Source organism: Monodon monoceros, unplaced genomic scaffold, assembly GCF_005190385.1.
Source record: "Monodon monoceros isolate NGI ecotype Baffin Bay Population unplaced genomic scaffold, NGI_Narwhal_1 Super_Scaffold_16, whole genome shotgun sequence".
Classification (NCBI taxonomy): Eukaryota; Metazoa; Chordata; class Mammalia; order Artiodactyla; family Monodontidae; genus Monodon; species Monodon monoceros.
Genome location: NW_021703772.1, coordinates 69,160,007 through 69,185,549, shown reverse-complemented (window position 1 = coordinate 69,185,549; position 25,543 = coordinate 69,160,007). Strand labels below are relative to the sequence as shown.

At 34.3% G+C, this 25,543-nt stretch overlaps 1 protein-coding gene across 1 annotated transcript in view; it reads right to left on the bottom strand.

The window, feature by feature from the left end:
* The window catches only part of KCNH7 (potassium voltage-gated channel subfamily H member 7), a 454,727-nt gene that overhangs the window by 43,990 nt on the left and 385,194 nt on the right, over positions 1-25,543 (bottom strand). Inside the window, exons 7-9 of the mRNA XM_029225430.1 lie at positions 22,042-22,467; positions 9,871-10,270; positions 3,625-3,824 (exon numbers count right to left, since the gene is read on the bottom strand). Coding sequence (XP_029081263.1) covers positions 3,625-3,824; positions 9,871-10,270; positions 22,042-22,467 — 1,026 coding nt within the window. The remainder of the gene's footprint in view (positions 1-3,624; positions 3,825-9,870; positions 10,271-22,041; positions 22,468-25,543) is intronic.

Genomic DNA, 25,543 nt, shown 5'->3' with positions numbered 1-25,543 from the left:
TCTACATCCTCAAGCAGAAAAACTCCCATGATAATTGTTTTACACATTTAGCAAATGCAGGTTTGGCGCTTTAAAACTATTTGAAAATGACATGTTAAATGAAATTGCTGAGAGGTTAAGTGACTTGTCCAAGAAAAGTGGCGTATTGAGAACTAGTACTTGGGTCTTCTGAATTTTTATTCTGTATTTTTTTCTATTATTCAGGCATTACTGGGGGGCATTTTTAGGTAAGGAATAACATTTTTCACTGAATGTTCATAAAGGCTTTTCTTCCATGCAAATATAACTTAAAATTATGGAGTGGTTTCTGTCATAAGTGATTTATTTCTCTCCATCCAGAATGATGGATAGACCATGGTTATTGGTGCCTTTATTCATTCAAGCCATGCTCCTCTGTGTGCATGGCTCAATTCTACAATGACATGGAAGGTGATTTTCTGTGTTTGGCAATGTTGTAACTAAAATCACTGTTGGATAATGTCTGAAAGTTTCAGCTTGGGTTACAAGAAAGCTTTAACTTGGGGAAATTCGTTGAGATGCTTTCAGTCCTAAGCTGAGAAAGTATTGCAGAAGGGAAAGGATTTTCCGGACTTGACCTAGGGACATTTTTGAGCTAATTTTTACTACTCCTAAGCCTGACATAATATGCAAAAGAACACCTTCCTTTCACTAGCTTCATTATCCTGACCCCTTTCCTTTTGCAACCTGAACCATTTGGTTCAACTGAAAGGAAGCCCATAAGTGTTCCCAGAATGCTTTTGGTTCTGGAACATTCTGGTAATAGCTGTTTCACAAAAAGCAAAAGATGCAGGGAATAAGAAATATGGCTACATATTATTTCTTATGGAGTAAGGAATATGGCTACAATTCTTTCTTATGTTTTGTGATCTATCAAGGAATCAAATATTTTGGGTTATGAAAAATAATTTTAGGTCAATTAATAGAGTGTGACTGAACATCTTATACTTCATTTGGACATGGTTAAACAGCAAAAGTGACCTGAAATGTTTCATGAGAAATTATGTTTCAGGTTATACTTAAATGAAATAACATGGAATGCTGATGTAAAATACAACAGTTTGATGTACTTTTATGTATCACAATACATAAAGTTAAATCACTTTAAATTGTTATTAAATTACAATTTAGTTAACAATAAACTAACAAGACAGGGATTTAACGATGTGCTGTTAGAGGTAAAAAATCCACTTAGATTTTTTTTTAACCTCTCAATAGTCTAAGAGTACAGTTGCTTTATTCTAATCAACTTTCTTTTGCACATTGTTCTTAATTAGCAAGCATCTTCCATTTGCTGAGTTTTCAGAGTTATGTTGCACTTTGATTTTTTACTCACATTGCAGTCACAAGATGAGAAATGTAGACACTGTGTACAAACAAGAAGTTCGTGCAAAGTCAAGCTCTCAAAACCACATGCAAGACTTAGTGGCACATGGTTTAGAGCTCACACACTCCAGGATCATGTGAGACAGGCATGCAGATGAGAGGAAAGAAAAGCACCTACATCATGAAAATAGAGGATGATGAAAGAGAATGACATTTTCTTTATGACAGTTATCTAATGCAAACCGTATACCCATAACCTTTACCAGAGTGAAGGAAGGGGCAGATAAGTGACTTTTTGTGGGGAGGGGGAAACTTTATATAAACGTTATTAGAGGTCAAGTCGTTGTTAAAGTTAAGGATTTCTATTCTGTACTTGGCCTCTTCCAAGTTATCTTTCGCAGTTTCTTGCCTTGTATTTCCTCTGCTACATCATGCAAAAAAAATCAGAACTAACATTGGAAATCATTTAACAAGCTCTAAACCTGACAGATAACAAGGGTGATCTCCACAATTTACACGAGAATTAAATTGGATATAAATACCTCCTGTTCTTACCGGTGGGTGTTGTGATTCCATGTATTAAGGTGTGAAGCAGACAGGAAAGAGATAAATCTTTCATAAGTACATTGTAAATAGGCAAGTGGTATATAAACCATATTCATAGGTAATAGAGTCAAACAATGAAAGGTAAATAGTTTTCACAAAATAGACTTTATCACACAAAAGAATGGCCACGAAACTAGAGTTATATGGAGAGGGGAAGTAAAATAAATAATTGTTTTACTACGGTTATTGAAATAATCTGGCAGTATGGAACAACAAAATTGAGCGACATGTGTTTTGATTAAAAATTCTTGACACTGCTTCAGCCAACCCAGCATTAGAGAATCCCCAATAGTTTCTGAATGCTGATATCTTCATTAAACAATAATATGGATGGAAGTACATAAAAGTGACCAATTTGTAGGTAATTTCTTATGAGATTAAAGTGTTACCTTGGTGAGATCAATTTATCAAATGAATTTTCACAAGTAACTTTGGGATAATCAGAAATAACTCATGGGATTCAGTTATGGCTTTGTATGAAATGTGCTGATTGATTAGCTCTTCAAATTAAAAATTTTATGATGGCATGCCCTTACTTCTCCATCAAATAAATCATGCACAGCTATGATAAACATCATATAAAAATATATCTTTCAAACTGGGCAATATTTGCAATGAATTCTGTACCTTAACTGCTAATTTTGAACCTTTTCTTTTTTTGTTAGGATATTGCTGATCAAATTTTAAAAAGTCAATCTAAATTGCATAGGCTCACTTATGCAAAAATTGTATCATGCTGTTGATGTCGTTAAATTTTAAAGATTTCATTTTCTGAAGAATTTTTAGAAACAGGATCCTTGCCCAATGGAGAAGTAGCTAGATGGGAAGGTACTATAATTCTAATTTTTTTTTAATAGGTCTATGATATGCTATATAGCTTGTATTTATCATATAATTTATCTTTAGTAATCAATCTCTATAGCCAAATAGCTAGGTCAAAAAGATGTATGCAATTCTCCTAATAATAAAAGAAGCTCTTTGGATCAATTAATCTTATTAGTTGTATTGATTTTTGAGCACTGATAAAGGAGGGAAGGGTTATGAAAAGTGATTGTTGATGTTGAATTTGCTTGAGTTATGAAGGAATCCATATTTCCCCCTTGAAAGGAAAGATGCATTAAACCAGGTACAGTAAAAGGGCACATAGTTAATTGATTAAAATACAGAAAAATTGTCCTTAACAGAAACATGAAACTTGCTATTATAAAATGTTTATGGTATACTTAAGCTCCTTAACCTCTCCCACAAATCCTCAAAATGTCCTATTTTTAAAAAATATTTCTGTTTGGGGGCATTATAGTTATTATTGTTTACTTGTAATGTCTTAATGCACATGGGTCCACCTATTTTTTGGGGTGCTTGGCAGCTAAGCCAAGTGGTGAAAGCCCAAGTCCCAACTTAGCAATGCTCTCCCTAACCAGAAGTGGGAGCTCTAATACACACAGTTATATCAGTTTGCATCATGTTATAATGCCTTTGCCACACAGTGTAACTAGATATAGCACCATGCAATGCCATGAATTGAGAATGAAAGACTATCTCCAGGGGAGAAAATAAACATCCGAGAGAGGGAAACAAAAGCAAGGGGTTCAAAGCTGGTGAGACTGGCTTATCCATTTTGGCTGTAGCTATAACGCCTGAGGGGCTCCAGTTTTGGAAAACAGAAATACGTACCATGTTCATGTCAATGCCATTGGTGTAAGTCCATGCATGCTGGAAATATTCTTCAAGCCGTTGCCTCAGAGGGTTGGGGATTTGGTGAAAGCGAATGAACTCTTTTACTCGCAGCATCTGCATGTGGTACCTGGCAGTTCCGGAGTATAGTCTTTGGATAATTGCTGATACGTTCCCAAAAATGCTTGCATACATTAGTGCTGGATTGGATAAAAAACAAAGTTATGGGGGAACGACTGCACTTGGGGATATTATATCTTGTCAGAATCTCAAATATGTAGATTTTTATTATCTCAATCCGTTTGTGAGGGTTTACCACTGGCCCTAGGGGAACAAAGAAGTCAAGTCAGAACTATTGTAAGATTTATAATTTTGATGGTAAATTTGGAGAGGAAAAATATACAAATTCCCCATGGATTCTCTATATATTCAAGTAGAAACTCAGACTGCTTACAATATCAACCTGTAACCAACCTAGACTATTGACCAGAGATAAAATGTGTTTAAAATAAACATTTCATTTGTAGTGTAATGAGAAGGTATGTCATGGGGTTACCACACAGATCTGTTTTCTGGAAGTGGAGTAAAAATGATAATTTTTAAATTGTGACGACTCCACCTTAGCCTCAAAGCTAACCTTGCAATATTATAAACCTACTATAAATTTTAAGATTATTCAGAAGATTTTGGATTTCCTAAGGAATAATAAATTGTTTTAAGGAACTCATAGTTTCCTTAGAATGTTTATTTATATGTAATTTTTAATCTATTAAAATTCATTTTTACAGTATTTCTATATGAGAAACAGATATCTTTGGCTTAGACTGTGAGAATATCATTTTATTTTTTTTTTAGAGAAAAATAGAATACCTCTTTGTTCTTTCACCTATGGGAAGAAAAAAACTAACATTCAATATTTAGAATGCCCTTTTTAAAGCTTCCAGGGCTAAATATTTATGATTTAACATAAGCTTTTTAAGCATCTTGTCTTTCTTTTTAAATTTGTATTTAGTTTCTAATAATCGTAAGAAAAATACTATATACTGTACAGAAAGTCACATGATGATACAAGCCCTATGTCTTGACCTTTGGACATGTGTCAGACACTTAGAGAGGAGGTAACACACATTTAAGGCACTGGAACTGCAAGGTACCAAGTAGGTGGGGAAAAAAACCCAACAACTCCTTGAAGTGTTTATTTCAACAATATCCAACCAACATATTTTTTTCCCCAACACGTCTTACAAATCACTACCTATATAAAACACTTCATCATTTTTAAAGTAGATGTTGGCCAGATTCAGTCTGTGTTTTAAAATGACTTATCTTCTTGGTCATTTGTTTTCTTTTCCATCTTATTTTTGTCTCTTGGTTAGCATGGTCCTTGTTTACCATAGAAGTCCCAGGTAAGAGAATGTCCCAAAGAGGCAGCCCTTTATTTTTAATCTATTTAAAGGGATAAAAATTGGGGAGATCTATAGGGAGGCTGAACTGGGATTTGTGAAAGACACTAATTCTCATTAAGGTAGAAAAGCTGTTTAGGTAGTATCTTCCACAGGGGGGCGGAAAAACAAAACCTGGGCCTAATTTGAGTAAATGCATAGTTGATTAAGAAGGGAGTTAGCAATACTTGTCTGAAATGGATTTCTGTGATTCAAGGAGATTCATGTGAGAAATACGTCCTACTCTGCCTAATTTTAGTGTTGGAAATATTTATGCCTGTTGTTAGGTGTCCAAAGTACCTATCATGTTCTCAGGAAATAGTTTAGTTAGTACAGATTTTCACTTGATTTAATTAGAAGGCACATAATCAGTGCTAGTTATTTTACTTAAACCACATACTTATGCAAAGAAGAGTCAGGGAAAACATTCTTATTTTGTTTTTAATAAATACTGTGGTTTTAACTCCATACTGCCATAAAAATGAACCAAACATTAGTTTGGATCATAAACACGTATTTCCACTCATTGACAGGATGGCAAAAATCTAGATTATAAGTACATAGTTGAATACATGAATAGTGTATATTTTTCTAAGGAAATTCTATGCTAATGGATTTTTAAATTATAATAAAGGCATACTTTTTTTTCTATTTTTTAGGAAGCAAACGGAGCTAAAGTCTGTAAGCCAGAGAGAAGCACAAAATGATTATATTCTGTATACGTTAATTAGTTAATGCCCATCGACTGGCATAAAATATGACTCAAAAGCAAGTTGGCAGACTATATAGGCATTTCTTTCAACTCAATATTTTGTTTAGCTTTCCTTAATAGAAAATTCTTCCTTCACCAGAATGGTTTGTTTTACGTTGCAGTATTATAAAAATAAAACAGGTATAATTTAAAACGTCAGCACACCACACTCAAAATCTGAGATGCTCACCAAACTAATGAATTTAGGGTCACTGGGCAATAGCTGAAACACGCTGATAGAACAAATACACTTGCTTTTCTACCTAGTACACAAACTTAAAAAAATTTTAACTTAAATAAATTTTAGTGATGAGTAATTTAGATATAACGAAATGAATCTGTTTTAAATGTATAGCTCAGTTAGTTGACAAATGTATACACCTCTGTTAGCACAATCAAGATATAGAACATTTTCAACATCCCCAAAAGATTCCTCTGTGTCCCTTGGCTGTCTGCCCACTGGTTTCTAGGTTGACTCTAGACAACCACTGAGCTCCTTTATGTCATCACAGATTAGTTAGCATTTCTTAGAATTTCATGTAAATAGAATCATAATGTACATATTCATTTGTGTCTGACTTCTTTTTGCTCAGCATATTGTTTTTGAAATTCATTGTTTTGTATGTATCAGTAGTTTGTTCTTTTTTTAATTGATGAGTAGATTTGCATCACATGGCTCTACCACAGTCCATTTATCTCTTCTGTTGATGAAATCTCACTGTTTCTAGTTTTTGGCTATTATGAATAAAACTGCTATGAACATTTGTGTACAAGTCTTTGTGTGGGCATATATTTTCGTTTCCCTTTGAAACATCTAGGAATAGGACTGCTGATCTGTGTGGTATGTTTAACTTTATAAGGAACTGCCAAACTATTTCCCAAAGATGGTGTGATTTTACATTCCCACCAGCGATATTTGAGAATATCAGTTGTTCCTCAACCTTTCCAACATTTGGTATTATCTTATTTTAACCATCACAGAGTTTTAATTGCATTTCCCTGATGACTAATAACATCTTTTCATGTATTTATTTGCCATTAATATATCTTGTTTTGTGAAATGTCTGTTTAAAATCTTGCTCATTTTTAAATTGTCTTATTACGGAGTTGTAAGAATTCTTGATATATGCTGAATAAAGGTCCTTTTTTAGATCTAAGTATTCAGAATATTTTCTTCCAGTCTATCATTTTCCTGTTCCCTTTCAAAGTGTCCTTTGAAAAGTTGAAGTTACTAATTTTGATGAAATCCAAATGCCTGTATATTTTGTTCAGTTTTCTGTTATTTAAAAAAAAATTATAGGGGTATGGTAAGGTTTCAGTTACTCCATCATGGTTAAAAGCAGATATGCAATAACTTTTTTTTTACATGTTATAAAAAGATGTTTGTCAAGCAGGTCAGAGATGAAATACATTTGCCTTTGGATACAGATTTATGTGTTTTTAAATTTAAATGTATATATTATATTTATAATATTTGAATAAAGATATAAACTTATATATTAGAACACATAGATATAAATATGTGAGCATAGCTTGTATTCCTATTTATTTAATGGCCGCTTACATTTTTCTTTAGTTTTCATCTTGAATTGTGTATATGTGTATATTTTTAAAAAGAATTCTCTGGTTACTGTTCTCTGTACACATTCAGCAGCACAACTGGTGACTGTCTTTGCAAGTAGATGCTTTTAAAAATGTATCTATAGGTATTTGTGTTATTTGAATTTAATTAGATGATAGCTTTAATGTTTAATTTTTAGTTTCCTTGAATTATATTGTTGTAAGAGGGATTGTACATTGCTTTGCTTTCTACAACTTTGCTTCAAACTTTTATTTTAGAATGAAGATTAGTTTTAAAGAAGCTTAGGGATAATGAGAGTTCAACTTGATAACTAGACTATATCAACTTTAACGTGCAGTAGTATATATACAAAATTTTACATTATATTTTGGATATTTTATTTTTAGGTTTAAATCAAGTCACTCATGTAACTGAGGCATATGTGCTTAGTATAAAAATATAGCCAAATACAGAAAACCAAATCATTTTCTAATACAGTTGGATCTAAATGGAAATATCATGTGTAGATATACACATATACATCAAATGGCTAAGGAAATTTCAAGGCATGCTATTATAGCTAAGTTTCTAGTCTTATTTTACCTTTTATGGCATAATAGCTCATGATAGAATTCTCTAGGAATATCTATAAACTTTCTCCTATGTGACACTAAGCTTTACATAATCCCATTTTGATTAAGTTTTGTACAAGCAAGTCTATTCATATAAAAGATATTATGTGGAATATGGATGTATCTTAGTCTACTCAATTAACAAGAGTGTTTTCTCTTTTCTTAAAAGATAGAATTCATCTGCAGGAAACAAATATTCTTCCTAAAGAACCAATAGAAATAGGCTAGTGCCACTTTTAAAAAAAGAAGGCAGAAACACAGAAAGGAAGGAAAGAAGGAAGGAAGGAAGGAAGGGAGGGAGGGAGGAAGGAAGGAAGGAAGGAAGGAAAGAAGGAAAGAAGGAAAGAAGGAAGGAAAAAGACAGGAATAAAGGAAGAATAAAAACTGCCAATAATTTCCTGATTTAAGGATTAGAGATTGGGTATAGAGCAAGTAAAGAACTGAGTTCTCTTTAGTTTAAAATAATTCACATGATAAACAGTACTATGTATTTCACTTAATCCTCACAAGCGGTAAGGATTCCTAAGTGGTGAACACGTTAAACTTCAATGCACTTAAAAAATTCTTCCCTGCAAATTCTAAGTTTCAAGATGCAAGTTCTGTTTTCTTTAAAAAGAGTATACATACATATATATATATATTTTTTTTTTCTATACGGGTGTATAAATAATTAAAAACAGACATTTTTCTTTTTTTTGTTACCAATGCCACTGAAATTGATAACCACTATAAAGTATTAACTAGCAGTTTCAATCACAGAGTGGGACTGTGTTTGTTCTGAAAGATTCAGTCTCTCTGGAATGAATTTTTCTATTTTTTCAAGTGGGCCTCACTTCCATTTCCTTCTGAGTGCAATTCTACTTTTGTGTTTGTGGCAAGACTTGGTCTGAATTTGCAGAATATCTTAAGTTATTTAAATAGAATGTTATCTGCCTATACAATCTTACTAAAATAAAAACACCAAGACACATATATGAAAAGTAAATTTTAAATACAGTGAACAATAAACTGGGTGAATCTACTTAAGTTTCATAAATAAAGCTTATCTAAGCACATTTTATTAGACAGCATGTTAACATTTAAAAATTAACTCTCTGGATCTACTTTCTAATTTGTACGCAATGTAAGGATGATGCTCTTTTTCAAGCTTTAAAAATCCATCATGCTTTTGTCAACTGCTGTCTGCTATCAGCAAGGTTATCTTTAGTGGTTCCACAGTGTGATTTTTTAAAAAATATATTAATATTAAAGTATCTTTAGTTTTACACAGAATTTTTTTCTTATTCCAAAGACTATACCTTATAAATGATGCTCACGTCATTACCCATTGTAGGGTAAAGGGCAGTCACTTAGGTCCCTGACATAATGTCACAGGGAAAGGAATTTTTAGTCAATGACGGGGGGAAAATATATATATATATGTATGTATGTGCATATGTATGAAAGGTTAGCTTACATTATAATTAGTAGGGTGATATTTATATATCTATATCTATAGATACGTGAATGTAAGCTAGTCTTTCCCATTCTAATCTGGCCTCAGCTTGAAACAGAAAATAACCATTAGTAGTAAATTACAGACATGTTTTTACATCAGTAAACGTAAACTGCAAGTCTCAGTTCCTGAATCCCAAGATCCATGTCATTCCAGTTTTATGCTCCTGAGGTCATGAAAGACCTTTGGTGTCTCCCCTTCACAGAGAGAATCAGATCTGATAGAATATAATACCCGTATATTTAATCCTATTATTTCTACAACTTTCTATAATTTTTTTCTTTGCCTTTTTCTGAATGTTCTAGAGATATCAATTTTCTGATATTATTTTATCCTAATAGATAACAAAAGAGAAATCTACTTACAGCCAATCAACATGACACAAATTGAAAAGATTTTCTCCGAATTGGTGTTAGGCGACACATTCCCAAATCCTACACTCGTTAAACTGCTGAAGGTAAAATAAAGTGCTGTGACATATTTGTCTTTAATGGATGGCCCAGAACTTGAGTCACTGTCATTGTAACGTTTCCCAATTTGTTGTCCTAAGGAATCCAACCATCCGATTTTGTCAGTCAGGTAGGGCCTTTCTACGTTCCCAATCGCATACCAAATGCAAGCCAGCCAGTGAGCAATCAGGGCAAATATGCACATTAAGAGCATTAGAACAGCAGCCCCATATTCTGAATATCGATCAAGTTTTCGGGCCACTCTCACAAGACGAAGGAGTCGAGCTGTCTTCAAAAGACCAATTAATGTTGTTGTCTGTGGAAATAAATGTGCATGGTCAGAAACAGTTGGTAAACAATTCAGTGTATGTTCCTGTGAAGCAAAGTAAGTAGAAACAGGTTACAACAATATGGTAGCACTGAAGACGACTATGTATTTGAATTAAGTATTAAGGTTAGTTGTTGTTTTTTTTTCTTAATTTTACACCTGCTTTGGAAAGTACCTTGAAAGTTTGTAGTACATTAATTCAGTATCTTGGCATGTAAGACTTATGGGACAGAGGCTCTATCTGCTTGGTTTCATGCTCTAACCACATGCCTGGCACATAATGAATACTCAGTAAATCATTCATTCACCGACAAACATTCCAGAGTGTTACTGGTGGGCCTACCAAGGGCCACACACTGGGATTATAGTATTGAACAAACAGTCATGGTTACTTTTATAATAGAAAAAGACATTTATTTACTAGACAAAGTGTCTTATGAAGTGAAACAAGGGCTACTGTCTGTTGGGGAGAGATACATATTTTTAAAATAAACATATAATAAGATCTTTTCAGAGAGGGAAGAGTGTGGTGATGATAGTAAAACAGAGTGATATGATAGAGGATGTTCAGGGGCTTGGGTTGGGACGGGGACCACTTTAGAAAGGAAGACGAAAGAGAATCTTGCTGGGGGGCTGACAGAGTTTAGAAGTGTTTGAATAATGCGAAGGAGCTAGTCAAGAAGGCAACTGGGAAACTTATTGGATGACTGCATGCATGCATGAAGTACTATATTGAAATTCATTTTTTCTTCCTAAATGTGTTGAATTGGTAAATTGTTTCTTGATATCCCGATGATATTATGTGTTTTGCTTTGGGGTATGATATGTGTAACTAACTGCATGATTATTACTGACCAGGTATCTAATGATAGGACACTTCTATGTAATAACAGGATACTTAACTGGTTGTTTGGATTTGAAATCTGATAAGTACAAATTACAAGTTCATTTCTTGGGTTTCCTAAATAATGTCAACTATAAGTACTATATAATTCACAGGGCATATAATTATTCCATAGTTACATGGTGTTTACCAATCAATTATTGAGTCATCTTATGTGTTTATTGTTGTTGTTTATTTCTCAAAGTACATCCATCTATGTTAAGAACACATACTTTAATTAAAGAAATAGCATGTGGTGTAACTATCACCCTATATCTTCATATTGACTTGGTGGAAAAAGAGCTCCAAATATCAAGAAAATATTTTCATTAACATTCTATAATAAGTGTTATAGCTTTTTTTTTCTTGTGCCAGAGTGGTCACAAGGGAAGGGAAGATTTCTCAGCCTCCCCTGACTTCTTTTCAGTTAGTATTCGAATCCTCTAGAGATGAGATGAGCTTGTGTAGTTGAGATGTTCTTACCACAACTGGATTCTGGTCTTTGCTCATTTAGGGATGGGTGGAGAGGTGAGTCTTCTGTTTCCAAAGCTGAGTTATTATTCTTCAGGGTGCAATAAGGGAAACAGTGTTTTCTTCATCACAAATTTAAAATTATATCTCTTCAAAGAATGAATGGTGAGTTTAAGTGAGTATGAGGTGTTTTCCTGGGAGAGATGTCAACTTTCCACTATTTGTATTGTCAGTGTTTCAGCTTAGCAGTTATGAGTTAGAACTGAACTTAGGGTCAGAACAAACTTAGGTCTGAAATTCTGCTTCCATACCAGTGTGTCACCTTGGACAAGTTATTTACTTAATCTCTAAGTGTCAATTTTTTCATCTGTAAATGGTCATAATAATAACTCCTTCTAGGGTTGTAGGTAATACCCAGTAAATTTTAACTGTGTTTTTATTTGAATATCCCACACACTTTCGCTTCCATCACTAAGCAGGAACTTTATATTGTAAAATGGGTTGACAGAGCTATATATTTTCCAAACGTGTTACTTTGATAGCTGGAATTTCAAATGGAGGCTTTTGGACACTGGTCATTCAGCTCCCTATGGAAATTGCAGGGATTTTTAAAGACAAGAACGTCATCTAGATTCATTGACTACTCAGACTCTGGTAACAGAAATCACCCTGGTTCAGCGTAACTCCATTTCTACATTTCACAGCTCAAGTTTGCATGTTTATTTTTCCTCCTAGCTTGGTTATCTATTTACTTGTGTTGAGAAATCAGAAATATTTGAGGGTTATTATTATTTGATTTATTATCAAAACTGCCTTTCATTGGAACAATATTTCTGAACCTCAAAATAAATCACATATAATGACATTTCTATAGGTATTTGGTTAACGAAGAGAAATGCTTCAAAACAAATGAGCTGTTTTAATAACATATTGTGATAAAAAGTACTAATGACTCTTCTGGCTGCAAAGGTGGTAGAGTAAAATGACGTTATGAAAAGAAAAGGAATCAAATCTGCTGTATATGCCACTTCCCTTCTTTTTGGCTTCCCCCCAAAGAAACCTCTGGTGTTTCTTCTAGAGTTATGTCAGAATGAGGTGAAACCTAGATGACAGTAAGTTAAGATAAATAAATATAATATATAATAACACACAAATGACCTCTTTTCTGGACCAAAAAAGTTTTAAGAAATAAGGTACATGTTGAAGTCTCAAGCCAGCTGACACAAAATAACTGCAGAAGGAGGGGGAGATGGAAAAGAAAAGGGAGAGGGAGAGTGTAAGGGTTGGGGAGAGAGATTACTTTCAGCTGCATCATAAGGATGAATGAATATTGACCTCAACGGTCAAAGCCATTCTCTTGTGATTCTGTAACGTGTACCCAAGCATAACTACATACGCTAGTTTGACAATGTAACAAATGACTTGGGCCTTTTTTCTGTTGTTATCAAGATGCTGCTAACATGCCTGGGCATTCTTCCTTAGCTACAGTTGTGTACAGCACACCTTGTAGATGACACTTAGGCTTGCAATAACTCTTTCTTCTTCTTCTTTAAATGTCTCTTTAAAGATTTAAGGCATTTTGCCCCAGATTACACAACAGAGAGAAGTGACTGCACCAAAATCTCAGAAAAAGTAGACTAGAAAATGATCCATCTCCTCTTTCAGATTTGTTGGAGACTGTTAGTCTCCATAGTTTAGTTCAATGAGCTACTATCTTTGTATTATCTGCAAGTCAAAAATGGGACCAACAACTACCTTATAATTGTAGTTGTTGGCTGATTAGAATATCTTCAGAATGCATGGTTATCTCACAGTATATCTAATTTCATGTAATATCCAGACATGAAAATCTGTTTTTTTTCATTTTTTGAAAATAGAAATAAAACTATCCTTAAACTAATGACAACAACTTTTAAATTGTAGAGGTAAAGAAGTTTCTCTTAGGTGGTATTTATTGAACTTTTCACTGGTAGACAAATATTGTCTTTATTGTTACTTTTGGTAGAGATTGAAAAGGCATAAAAGCTCACTGGAGGTAAGTGTAATCATTATTATGAAATATAAAGACATCATGATAAGAAATAAGATCTAGAAAACGGTTAACTATTTTGCAGTAGATTGAAACAAGGTCAACTGTTTTCCAGTCCTGCCCATGAATATATAGCAAAGGAGATAATAATAAACTCTAATAGGTCAACTCTCCACCTCATCAGTGCCCATGCCATCTCAAAATTCAACTCCTTCACTGTGATTGAATGACATTTCAAACTCTTTTTTCCTGAATGCCACAGTAAAGAAGGCCTACTTGACTTTCATTTTGTGAGAATTTTCAAAAAATGTAAAATGATTCTTCCTCTGAAAATTTAATTATTCAAACTTCTCAGTAGTTGATGAATATCATCGAATTTCAATTTTTAAAAAATGTACCCACATCCATAGTTCATTAAAGCCCTAGGTACATTTTTTTTATATTGAGGTAAAAGTTAGTTTCCTTTATTAAGTATGACTTTCTTAACTGAACTTTATATTAAAAATATATACTCTAAACAACTACAATTTTGTCAGTATGTTAGATACTAGACCCAGACTCAAGAAAACTATGTGATTTTTTTTTTTTACTAGACAATTCATAATAGTTCAGGCATTCTCTCTTAATGTAAGCGGAATTCTTTTTTGAAGAGCTGAAATTAGAGTAGGTGATTTCTTATCAGTAGTAAACAACTCTCTATTCAAGAATAAGTTTGTTAATAGTTAAACTGAGAAAGCATCATCAATAAGAGAAAATCTCATGCTCAAGAATTTTTCAAAATAATTTTGAAAAATAATTCTTTCTTTTTAGTAAGCATTTTCAAATATCTTACATTTAAAATGTTTTATTTCAGAGGTTTACTCTCTAAAATCTTTGCCTATAGTTAGTGGATAGAATTATTCTTTTATAAATGAGGAAATATAAGTATGTGATCTTTGGTTTTGCCTACAGGTTGTTAGGATGAATTGTCATTGAAGCTTTCTACTTAATCCATCATTCTGTCCTCTTTGTCAAGTAATATTTGGGTACAAATGGGGAAAAAGGAACACTTAGTGAGTAATACATTTCATAACTCCACACTCATGTTTTATTTTAGATTTCATTTCTATTCCCTCTAAGTTCTGGTACTTGTATTCATCATTCAATAAATTGCCCAATAAAACTCAATAGTATTGAAACTAGTTTCTATTTGTTTTGTTCAGCTTGAGTCACACTATTTCAATATTTCTAAAACACATTCACTACTACAATCAAAGGGCTATATTTTGAGTGTGTAAAAAACCTTGCGGGGGGGACACGTAGCTTAGCCTTTCTTAATCCGTACCAAACCTCACAAATTCCTCCAAAAATGGGCTTTAAAAAAGAAGATTTTAGGGACTTCCTTGGTGGTCCAGTGGTTAAGAATCCACCTTCCAATGCAGGGACGTGGGTTCGATCCCTGGCAGGGGAACTAAGATCCCACGTGCCACGGGGCAACTAAGCCCGCGCTCCACAACTGCTGAGCCCGCGAGCTCTAGAGCCCACGCGCCACAACAAAAAGATCCTGCATGCCGCTACAAAGACCTAAGACCTGATGCAGCCAAATAAATAAATATTTTAAAAATAATAAATAAAAAGATTTTACAACCTCCATTATTTAATAGCTTTTACTGTCAAGACACTTTTATTTTTATTTTGTTTTGTAATTTACATTCTATTTTGCTGCAATTTGACCTCTTTCTCTTTAGTTATAGTAACATGGAAAACTGGTTATCAAATGATTCTAAATAGTATTAGGCAAATGTTACAGTAAATAAACAATTATGAATGTTATGTTATATTTTTAAAATTGGAATTTGACTTGTTCTGGAAACATTTAACCAAAAATTGTATCTTATGCCATCTTTAGCAAATTTTATCAGTGGATCACATGTAAATAATGGATAAGTGATGAACTTAATGCAAAATTTTTTGATGCAATACACTTATATTTCCTTAGTTCAAAAATTATTCCATTGTGGATCCTGTGTGTCTTTACTTGTCATGGCACAGATTTTTGGAGACATGACCAGTAGCCTCAAATACAAGCCAACGGAAACTTCTGCCTTAATTCCCAAGAACTATCTAATAAGAGACTTTATGTGTAGACACATATATGCATGCAGGTCTTCAAAATGTTCTTTGTCACTTAGCTTTGAACATGAGTATGTCTAATGGTTTAGAAATTCATTTCCAACAAACTAATGACAACTATTGTAGAGATCAGGTTCGGAAAGAATCCTGACAAGATGATCAGAGTTTCTATACAGAGGCCTGCTACATTTTTCCTTGTACCCATTCCATGATTCACCTATCAGACTAATGAAGCAAACATATCAATGTGAGCTGAAACTCCTCTTTTCTATGAACTTTCTGTCAAAGGCCTTGCCTGCATTCAGAATTCATGAAAAATAGCAGTGAAGTGTGAAAGGAGAGAGGTCAACAAAGCAAGTAATTAATCAAAAGAATACTACTAATTTTCAGGGGAGGAAGAGTTTAATGAAGCATGTAACTAAACAGGGAGCTCTAGATTCTAACTACTAATATCTCTGAAAGTAAAATTTGCCACAGAGAAGCAAACTATGGAAAAATTTGAGGCAGATAATGAAAAGTTGACTTTCTGGAGACTGAACCAATAATACTGTTCCATCACATCAATGATACTGAGGTAATTTGCTATGGATGGCATGATGCTTGATGATGCAAAAATTAAGAAGTAGAGAATCTTTTCCTTGGTCTGTCCAGATGGCATTAGCATCAGGAAGCTATTAGTATTAATGACATAGGCAAGCCCAGTTACTGCCACTATTCATTTTCAATGACAACAGGTCTTGTGGTATTTGTATACTATATGGTATACAGCACAGCTATATCAGTAAACATTTGTAGTTATCACAGTCACAGTGTTTCTAGATATCTAAATATTAATATATGCATATAAACATGTCTATCTGTATAAATGCATGTATATACATATATATCAATACATTTATAAGCACACACATATCTATGCAACCCTTTATTAAAATGCAAATATAAAAAAACTAACAATATCCCATTTAATATTGAATTTATTGTTTAAATATGGACTTTCTCATTATCAGTAGGTACAAGCATCTGATAACCTCATTATATCTTTTTATGCAGACATGCCTGAAGCATTTACATATTCTACTAGGTATTTTATTATGAACATTTCTTTTTTCCTTTATATTAAGGGTGAGCATTATATATTATATTTGTGAAATTATGTATGTAAGAAAGCTATATTATCTATGACTTTTATTTAACAATAGTAGAAAGGGGCATTATAAAATATTTGTTATGTTAGCTCTGATAGGGCTGGAAACCAACACTTTATAGCTCCATGCCTCTAATGGGCATGACCTTTCTACCCTTTCTACCTGGAAAACTTCCACTGGTAATCAGAAACTTCCCCTTCCATGCTCACATGTCCCCTTGAATATAGTACTATTAAAGCTGTTATCAGATAGTACTCTACCTGCTCATCCGCTGCTCTCCCAGTCTAGGATGCAAGCTCTCAGGCAGTAGGGTCCTCGTCTCACTCTTTTCTATAAACTCAGAGTCTAGTGCATTGGCACTTAGGACTTTTCCAATAAATGCTAATCGAATGAATGAACCTACTTGAGAAGGGAGTTACCATAACCTTTTCTAGAAATGGCAAAATGAATTAGGTCAATTCTTGTTAAAACTATTGAAAATTTACTTGAAACTCTAATCAGTAAAGCAGATAAAATCAAGCTACTCTTTGTATAGTGGAGATGGATGGTTCTGAGTCTTATCAGCCTGTCTTCTGTCAACCTTTGAGGGCCTCTGAGACTCTCGGGCACCTCCATGAAACCCCAGTTTGAAAAACCCTGGACTAGATTACCCCTCATCAGAGTGACCTCTAGCTTAATGATTTTAGAATTTGTCACTTAATTTGGGGGCCAAAATCCAAAGAGGTTTTTTTTTTTCATATTCATATGATGAAACTTTCCAAATTAGTCCATTTGAATGTAAGATCTCTTTTCTCTGGAAGCATTTCTTTTCTTTTTTTCTCAGAAACAAAAATGAATGCTGAATAGTTTTTATAGTCTTGTAATATGGTATATTATACATTTTTGGGGAAATTTTATTCTGAAATATCATTACATCCTGAAAATCCTGATTATAGTTATGGTTTGTATGTAAAAGGGGTATCTTCATTGTCACTCTTGAAAAATGTATGAAGTACTCTAATCCATCACTGGTCTTGTTACCCTTCATAGTTGATTTTTTGTTGTTGTTGTTGCTATCCATGGGTACTTTTTTTTATTAGAGAAGAAATTAACCATTCACACTAGAGGCTACAGAAGGAAATTAGCTTAATTTTGCAGTTCTAGAACAACCTTCACAATAAGGGGTTCTGAAATTTTCACGGAGTGAAGAGGGGAAAAGGAGAGAGAGAAAATCATTTAGAACAGTGTTTCCCAAATTTGGCTACTTTCACAGACATATTCTTGGGGGAGGGGGATACAAGTTTTCTATGATAACATTTAAAATTTTATGTTTTACTTTTGTTTATAATCTAAACAAATTAATACACACTTGCTAAGGATCCCTGGACAACCATCTTACATAACAGAGTGTTGCTACGTGATCCCAGCATCTGCTGTTGTACCTCTGATCCCTGTGGCACCAAGTGAGGACCTCACTTGTCATGTGACGTCTCTCAAATTGGGCGCTCAGACCCTTCGCGGAATTGAACATTTCCTGTGAGATCTGTGAGTTGTCAAGTTTCAGGACACCGTTAAAGTAGGATAGGGTGGGGTGGGGATGGTGGCTAGGGAGACACCCTTTGACAATACACATTCAAAATACCTGCTGATTTCATAATGCAAATTCTATAAAGTTAAACTCAACAAAATAAGTTTCAGACAGTAGCAGAAAACCAACTGTAGATTCATCCTAGGGTGCCTGTGATACACCTGGCTGAGAAATACTGATGTAGAGGTAGAAGAGTCCCATGGAGAACAGTTTGTAAGAAATGTGTGCCAAAGAGAAGGAACAGCTTTTGGGTCAGTGAGTGAATCCTAAACCATAACTTGTCATGGTCTTTTGGAGCCCTAAGGGCCAATCCACAAGAAACCCAAGACATCCATCAAACTTCTCAGACCTGTCATTTTGGGCAGGTTGGTCCACTTTTAATACTGAGTCAAAGGAAGAAAAAGCTCTTTTTGCCCCCCAACCTGCCCCCCTCCCCCTTTATTTGGGTTAACATATTTCAGAATTTTAAGTAAACAGTTGCTGTAGTTTGGTAAAAGTAGCCCCAGGTCCATCCACAAGGAAGTTTCATTGCTGATTCTTTATGCTCCTTCCAGACCCACCCCTCCACTTGCTATCCTTGATGCAGACCTACTTCTCCCTACCACATACCCCAAATTCCTGTGCTTTGCAAGACAATAACTGTCCTCAAAACATTTCCTTTCTGTCTCTTTCTTCAGGATTCCTAGCTGCAACTAGCTAATCTAATAACTACTATACGATAGTCTATCAATAAACCTCAATAAGTCTACTCAGTAAATCTTGTTGAATAATTTAGATATTTATGGATTAATGTGGTAACATGTACGTTTTTAAAGGAAGACTTCATTAAGAAACAGGGACTTTAATCCAAAGGGATGGGAAGGAGAAAAGAAGTAACCTTTGGTAAGCAAGTACTACCTACCTGCTACTGGTCTAGTCTCTTCATATATGCTGCTTTATTTTTAGAAATCACAAGAACCTACCTCTCACCATTTTACAGAAAAGAAATAAAGTCCTAAATGAATTAAATATCTTGCTTAAATACAGCAAGTAAGAGGCATAAAGGCGAATCAAACCCAGGTGTGTCTGACTCCAAAGCCAGGATCCTTCCCGTATCATATCTCATTTCAAAAGGGAGAGGAGCAGCTTTGGAAACAGGGAGGAATCCGGGAAATTATACAAATCAGAATGAAGAACTGAAATAGCTTTACTTGAGGCAAACTTCATCTTTTCCTTTATGCTACATGAGAAAGATGATCCAGACACCATTTTTCCCCAAGACTATTTCATCCTATATTAATGTGAATCACATAAATTTTCTCTTGTTTCAGCTCACTTGAAGTTCTGCCTGAAACAGTGATTACTTGAATTACATATTTTAATAAACTTTTATTTTCAAGTGATGATATAGTAACTGAAATTAAACTGATCAAGTGCTGCATCTTAGAATAATTAGCATATTCTAATACTCACTTGTTTGATTGCTATTGATTAAATATCATTGGTAAATCAACTTTCCCTAACAATCTTGTCTGCCTATTTATTGTTTACCCATTCTTTCATTTCACTAAGCTGAAATTTAATTTGCTGTTGGTGTATATATTTTAAAATTTGAAAGTGAGGTTTTACTCTATTTATCAATAAGAACTTATTTGGTGTAATTACATGGATTCACCCATTGTAAGAAAATCATAAAGATAAATATTGATAAAGAAGTATTTCACTTTCTTGCCTTTTAATTAAAAACCAAAGTTAGGAATATCTAACATTAAGAGTTCAACTAGTTTAATAACAGCTGATTTTTTTTGAGTATTTTGCTAGAGTTTTACATATATTATCTCATTAGAGTCTCAAATTAAGAAAAAAAACTTAAGCAGGGAAAGTAATATTATCATCCTTATAGATGCAGAAAGTCAAGTTTGAGACCTTGTCTAAGGTTTGTAGAATCCAGGAAGAATATATTGTTTCATTACCCTGCTCTTAATTCATCCACAGTTAGATGGACATGCTCTGTGGGAGAGAATTTACTTCTAAACCTATTGTTTCCCTTGGCTGAGGAGAATTCTCTTGTCCTCAAGTGCTAATTGGTTAGGGAGCAACCATCTGCAGAGGGCATTTATGATATTTGATCTCCTCTTGAAAAAAAACCAAAACGATGGTGAGGCACTGACTGATTCTTAGGTAGAAAAGGACGCTGAATTTTAGTTCTTTTTTTTTGGCCGCGCTGCGTGGTTTGTGGGATCTCAGTTCCTGACCAAGGATTGAACCCAGGACCAGGGCAGTGAAAGCACAGAGTCCTAACCACTGGACCACCAGGGAATTCCTGATCCTGAATTTAAAAAATTCAACACACCCAGGTTATCTTTCTCAATCTAATCTCTTAGATCTACTTTCACACCTTCTGTAAAACTTTGTTACAGAATCCAGGAAATTTATTTACAAAAAATTAGTGCAATAAATTGGACGAGATTTTAGGAGAACATAACTTGTTTTAGATCAAAGAACACTTTGAGAAGAATCTGATTAAAAATATGGACTTTCTATCCAGAATATGCACATCCACTTGTCACATTTCCTTAAAATTTCCAACTTTAGGGGACTTTCCTGGTGGTCCAGTGGCTAAGACTCTGCGCTCCCAATGCAGGGGGCCCAGGTTCAATCCCTGGTTAGGGAACTAGATCCCACACCCCGTGACTTAGAGATCACATGCCACAACTAAGATCCCGTGTGTGGCAACAAAGATCCCTCATGCTGCAACTAAGACCCGGCACAGACAAATAAATAAGTAAATATTTAAAATAAAAAATAATAGGGTGAAATAATATTTTTAAGAAATTTCCAACTTTATAAGATAGTGGGGACACAAGAAATATTTTCCAACCTAGGTATTATTATGATTATTATTTTTTTTTTTTTGCGGTACGCAGGCCTCTCACTGCTGTGGCCTCTCCCGTTGCGGAGCACAGGCTGCGGACGCGCAGGCTCAGAGGCCATGGCTCACGGGCCCAGCCGCTCCGCGGCATGTGGGATCTTCCCGGACCGGGGCACGAACCCGTGTCCCCTGCATCGGCAGGCGGACTCTCAACCACTGCGCCACCAGGGAAGCCCCCAACCTAGGTATTATTTAAGAGAGAGTTTTGAATAAAACATTTCAGAAGATGCCTCTTACACATAATTTGAACATAAAACAAGTCCCTGCTCTTGCAAACCACAATTATGAGTTAAGAAAGAAAGAGGCATCTTCATCTTTGACAGTTTTATACCCATAAAGTTAATATGTAGAAATTATACATTCTGGGAATGTGCTATGTGCTATGAAACACTTGTCTCAAAGTTTAATTTGTTGTTTAAAAGATAGTCTTTACTATTTCTTAGCAAAAATAGAAAGAATTGTGAATTATTTGCAATGGCAAAAATGTTCCATTTCATTTTATAGCATTTCCAATTGAAAATGAATTTCATCTGTGTGATATAGAAAGTTTGTAAAGCAACCGCTGTTTTTGCAGTTAAAATAGCTTCATTTTTATAACTTCAATCTTTCAGAAAATAAGATTCTTAAGCAGCTCTTACCTCATCAGAACCAGATCCAAAAATCAGCAAGTCAAAAGGAATTGCTGCAACCATGTCAATCAGGAACCAGCCTTTGAAGTAGTGTATTGCTATTTTGGCTGGATCACTTACCACTTCTTCATTTTGATTTACATATGTTGTTCTGAAGTTTATTAGAATATCTATGATAAACATAATATCCACAATCAAGTCTACCACATTCAAAGGGCTACAGGAATAGCCACATTCTCGTCTTTTCTGTTCTTCTCTGTCATTGAGGAGAAAGGCTGCAGAGTAGGGAGTGAATATAGCAGTGTATATGACCAACAGCAGAATAAGCCAATCCCAGACGGCCTTGAAAGGACTGTAGTGCAATATTGTAAACTTGTTGATGCGTGGTGTCTGCAGTTTATATTCTGGTAGGACGTCTGCTCCTAAAGAGAGAACCTGAATACAGAAAAGAGAATCATACACTACATAAAAATGTGATTATTTAATCTCCAAATCTATAAAAATATTAAGGTAATTATACAGCAAAATCTTCTAGAAAAAATCATGGAATTGTGAAGTATGTACATTTAAAGGAACCCATATAAGCCCCTACCATCCAGTATATTTGACCCCAGAAAACCTCATTGGTGTTTCTTGATAAATATAATTTTCACTAAAAAATAGTGAATATTGTCACTGAGATACTAAGGAATGGGTTACTGGTTCCTTTGGAACATACTACTACTCAGAAATAAAAATACATAGCAGTTTTTAGAAAATCATAAAATCAGTTTAATACATGAATAATTGTTTTCAAACTTAAGAAATTATTGGCCGTAATGATTAGAAACAGTCTACTTGGATTCATGGTCATATTTAATTTACATATATTTAATTTATAATTAAACTTTGATAAATTAAACTCAACTCATTCAAATCTTTAATTAAAATTTCCCACCTGCAAATCTGTTTTTAACATTAGAATAAAAGGGACATGGGATTAAAATAAACACAAAGGAGACTTTTTCCTAAAAGGTTGGATTATTTTATATTCTGGGACAAATATACTTTCACCTGAACTCCTTCATCACATTTAAAGAACCATGTGGAAAGAAAGGTGCAAGGAGATATTCAGAATATTGATCTGGAGAGGCTGCAAGATTCTTAGTCATCAAGGGGTACTTAAACTCTAAGATTCATTCTACTTAATAAAGCATTGGGTAGACTAAAATAATTCACCTTTTAGAGTCTTAGTTTATCTGAAAAAATAAGAGCTAAACTTGAATTGTGACACTACCCAGTAGAAAATTTCCATGTAGATTTTAACTTGTTTATAATAATAAATTATCACGGCAAATTTCAATTTTAAGTCTCATTTTCATTGTCATATACCATACGTTTTTTCACATACGAGTTACTGTTCTTATCTTAAAAAGAACGTGAGAAGTTAAATAACCCCAAATGAAGTGAAACATGACTTTTAAATATAACCTTAGTTCAGTTAAAATAGACAGAGCTGTTTTTAGGTAACAGCTAAACTGATTTAATTAGCTTTGAAAAAAATAATAAAGAATTGAGAGTAAAGCCCAGAGTAAATTTGAACTACAATTATATGGTGGAAAAGGAATATTATTTTAAGTTGTGAGAAATGACAGGAATTATTAGTCAAAGAGAACTCTGGAAAATAAGTGACTTCACTGTTTATGAAATACTAAAAATCCTAAGAATCCAAGATCTATATCTATATCTGTATCTATATCTGTATCTATATCTATATCTAACTTCCAATATCCAAATAAGAATAATGTTTGGATAATCTATCAATTGATAAGTGCAGACTGATAGAACTCTATCCTGTTATGCTTAATATAGAAACCAATGTATGATATTTTGGTTTGGAAGGAATGGATCATCTTATAAGACATCATTATGTAACGTTCCTTTCTCAAAAACCGGGGACTACTCAGTATGTAGAAAGTAAAATCCGAAACCTTATTTTGGCTCTCAAAGTCATATAAAATATGGACACATTCTATCTTTCAGTTCCTTCTCCTATTCTCTGTGCACTCAGTTTACTCTGGCAACATGACTACATTTTTGAGATCTTCCCAAATCCCTGAAGTCACAAATTTCTCTCATTAAAAAAAAAGAGTATATAATCATCCAAAGAGAACAAAAAAAATTATTTCTAAATATGGAGATATTGTCTGAGCTTGCTTCCTGATTAAGTTTCATACTTCTGATACCTATCTCCCGGATGGGACTATTTGAATACTTGTTTTAGCAGAAGTATAAGTTAGAATGCATCCAGCACCTTGGAGTTACCCTTGAGAACTAAAAACTGTGGGTGGAACTCTTTCCATCCCACATATGCAAACATTCATTTAACAGTTAGAAGACTGTTGTGCTAAGAGTGGAGACTGAAAAACTGGGAAGACACTGTCCCTGAAATCACAGTTTATTGTCTATTGGTAGAGAGACGAGGAAGAAAATGAGAGCCTTGCTGAGGTTCACTCAGCTCCTGGGGTTGGTGGTAGCGCTGCGGGGTGTCATCATAGGGGACTTCTAGGCGAAGATGGCACTTGAACTGAGACTTCGAGTAGGAAGTGGTAGGGGTGATGAAGTTGGAATGGGAAGGCCATTACAGGCAGAGGAAACAGAATGCACAAAGGTGGGGATGCATAAAACAATGCATTGTGTGTTCAGGAATTATAAGCTGCCTTATGTTGCTGATGGATTAAATGCAAGGGAGTGGTGGTGAAGGATGGCAGCAAAAGACCTAATGTGACATGATAGAGATCTCAGGCTTTCTCCTTAGGTTAGCGTTGCTCACGTTTGAATAAAATACAGACTCCTTTTGAAGGGAAAGATACTTAGGGCAGAACTCCAATGATGATTATATTATTCTTATTTATAGTGGTAGGTAAATATGTACAAAAATAAAACTAGGTTGAAACTTTTCAAGCTTACACCTCTTACTATGACTCTTGTGGGCTGAATTGTGGACCCCAAAGATACGTTGAGGTCCTAATCCCTGTGAATGTGACTTTATTTGGAAATAGCACCTTTGTAGATGTAATCAAATAAAAATGAGGTTCTAGTGGCTTGGGGTGGGCCCTGATGCAATAACTGGAGTCCTTATAAAAAAAGGGAAATTTGGATACAGAGACACGAAGACACACAGAGAGAATGCTACAAAGACAGAGAGAATGAAGGCAGATACAGATGCAAGCCAAGGAACACCAAGGATTGCTGGCAGCCCCCAGAGCCTAGAAGAGAAGCATGAAACAAATTCTCCCCCGGTAACTCCAGAAGGAACCAACCTTGCCAATACCGTGACTTTGGACTCCTGGGCTCCAGAATTGTGAGAGAATAAGCTTTCATTGTTTTAAGCCACCCATTTTGTGGTATTTTGTTACGGTAGCCCTAGTGAACTAATACAAGGACAAATAATGAAAACAAATGATTTACAAAAATATTTACAAAACCAGTGAATTCATACTACCATCACTAATTCAATATTTGACATATC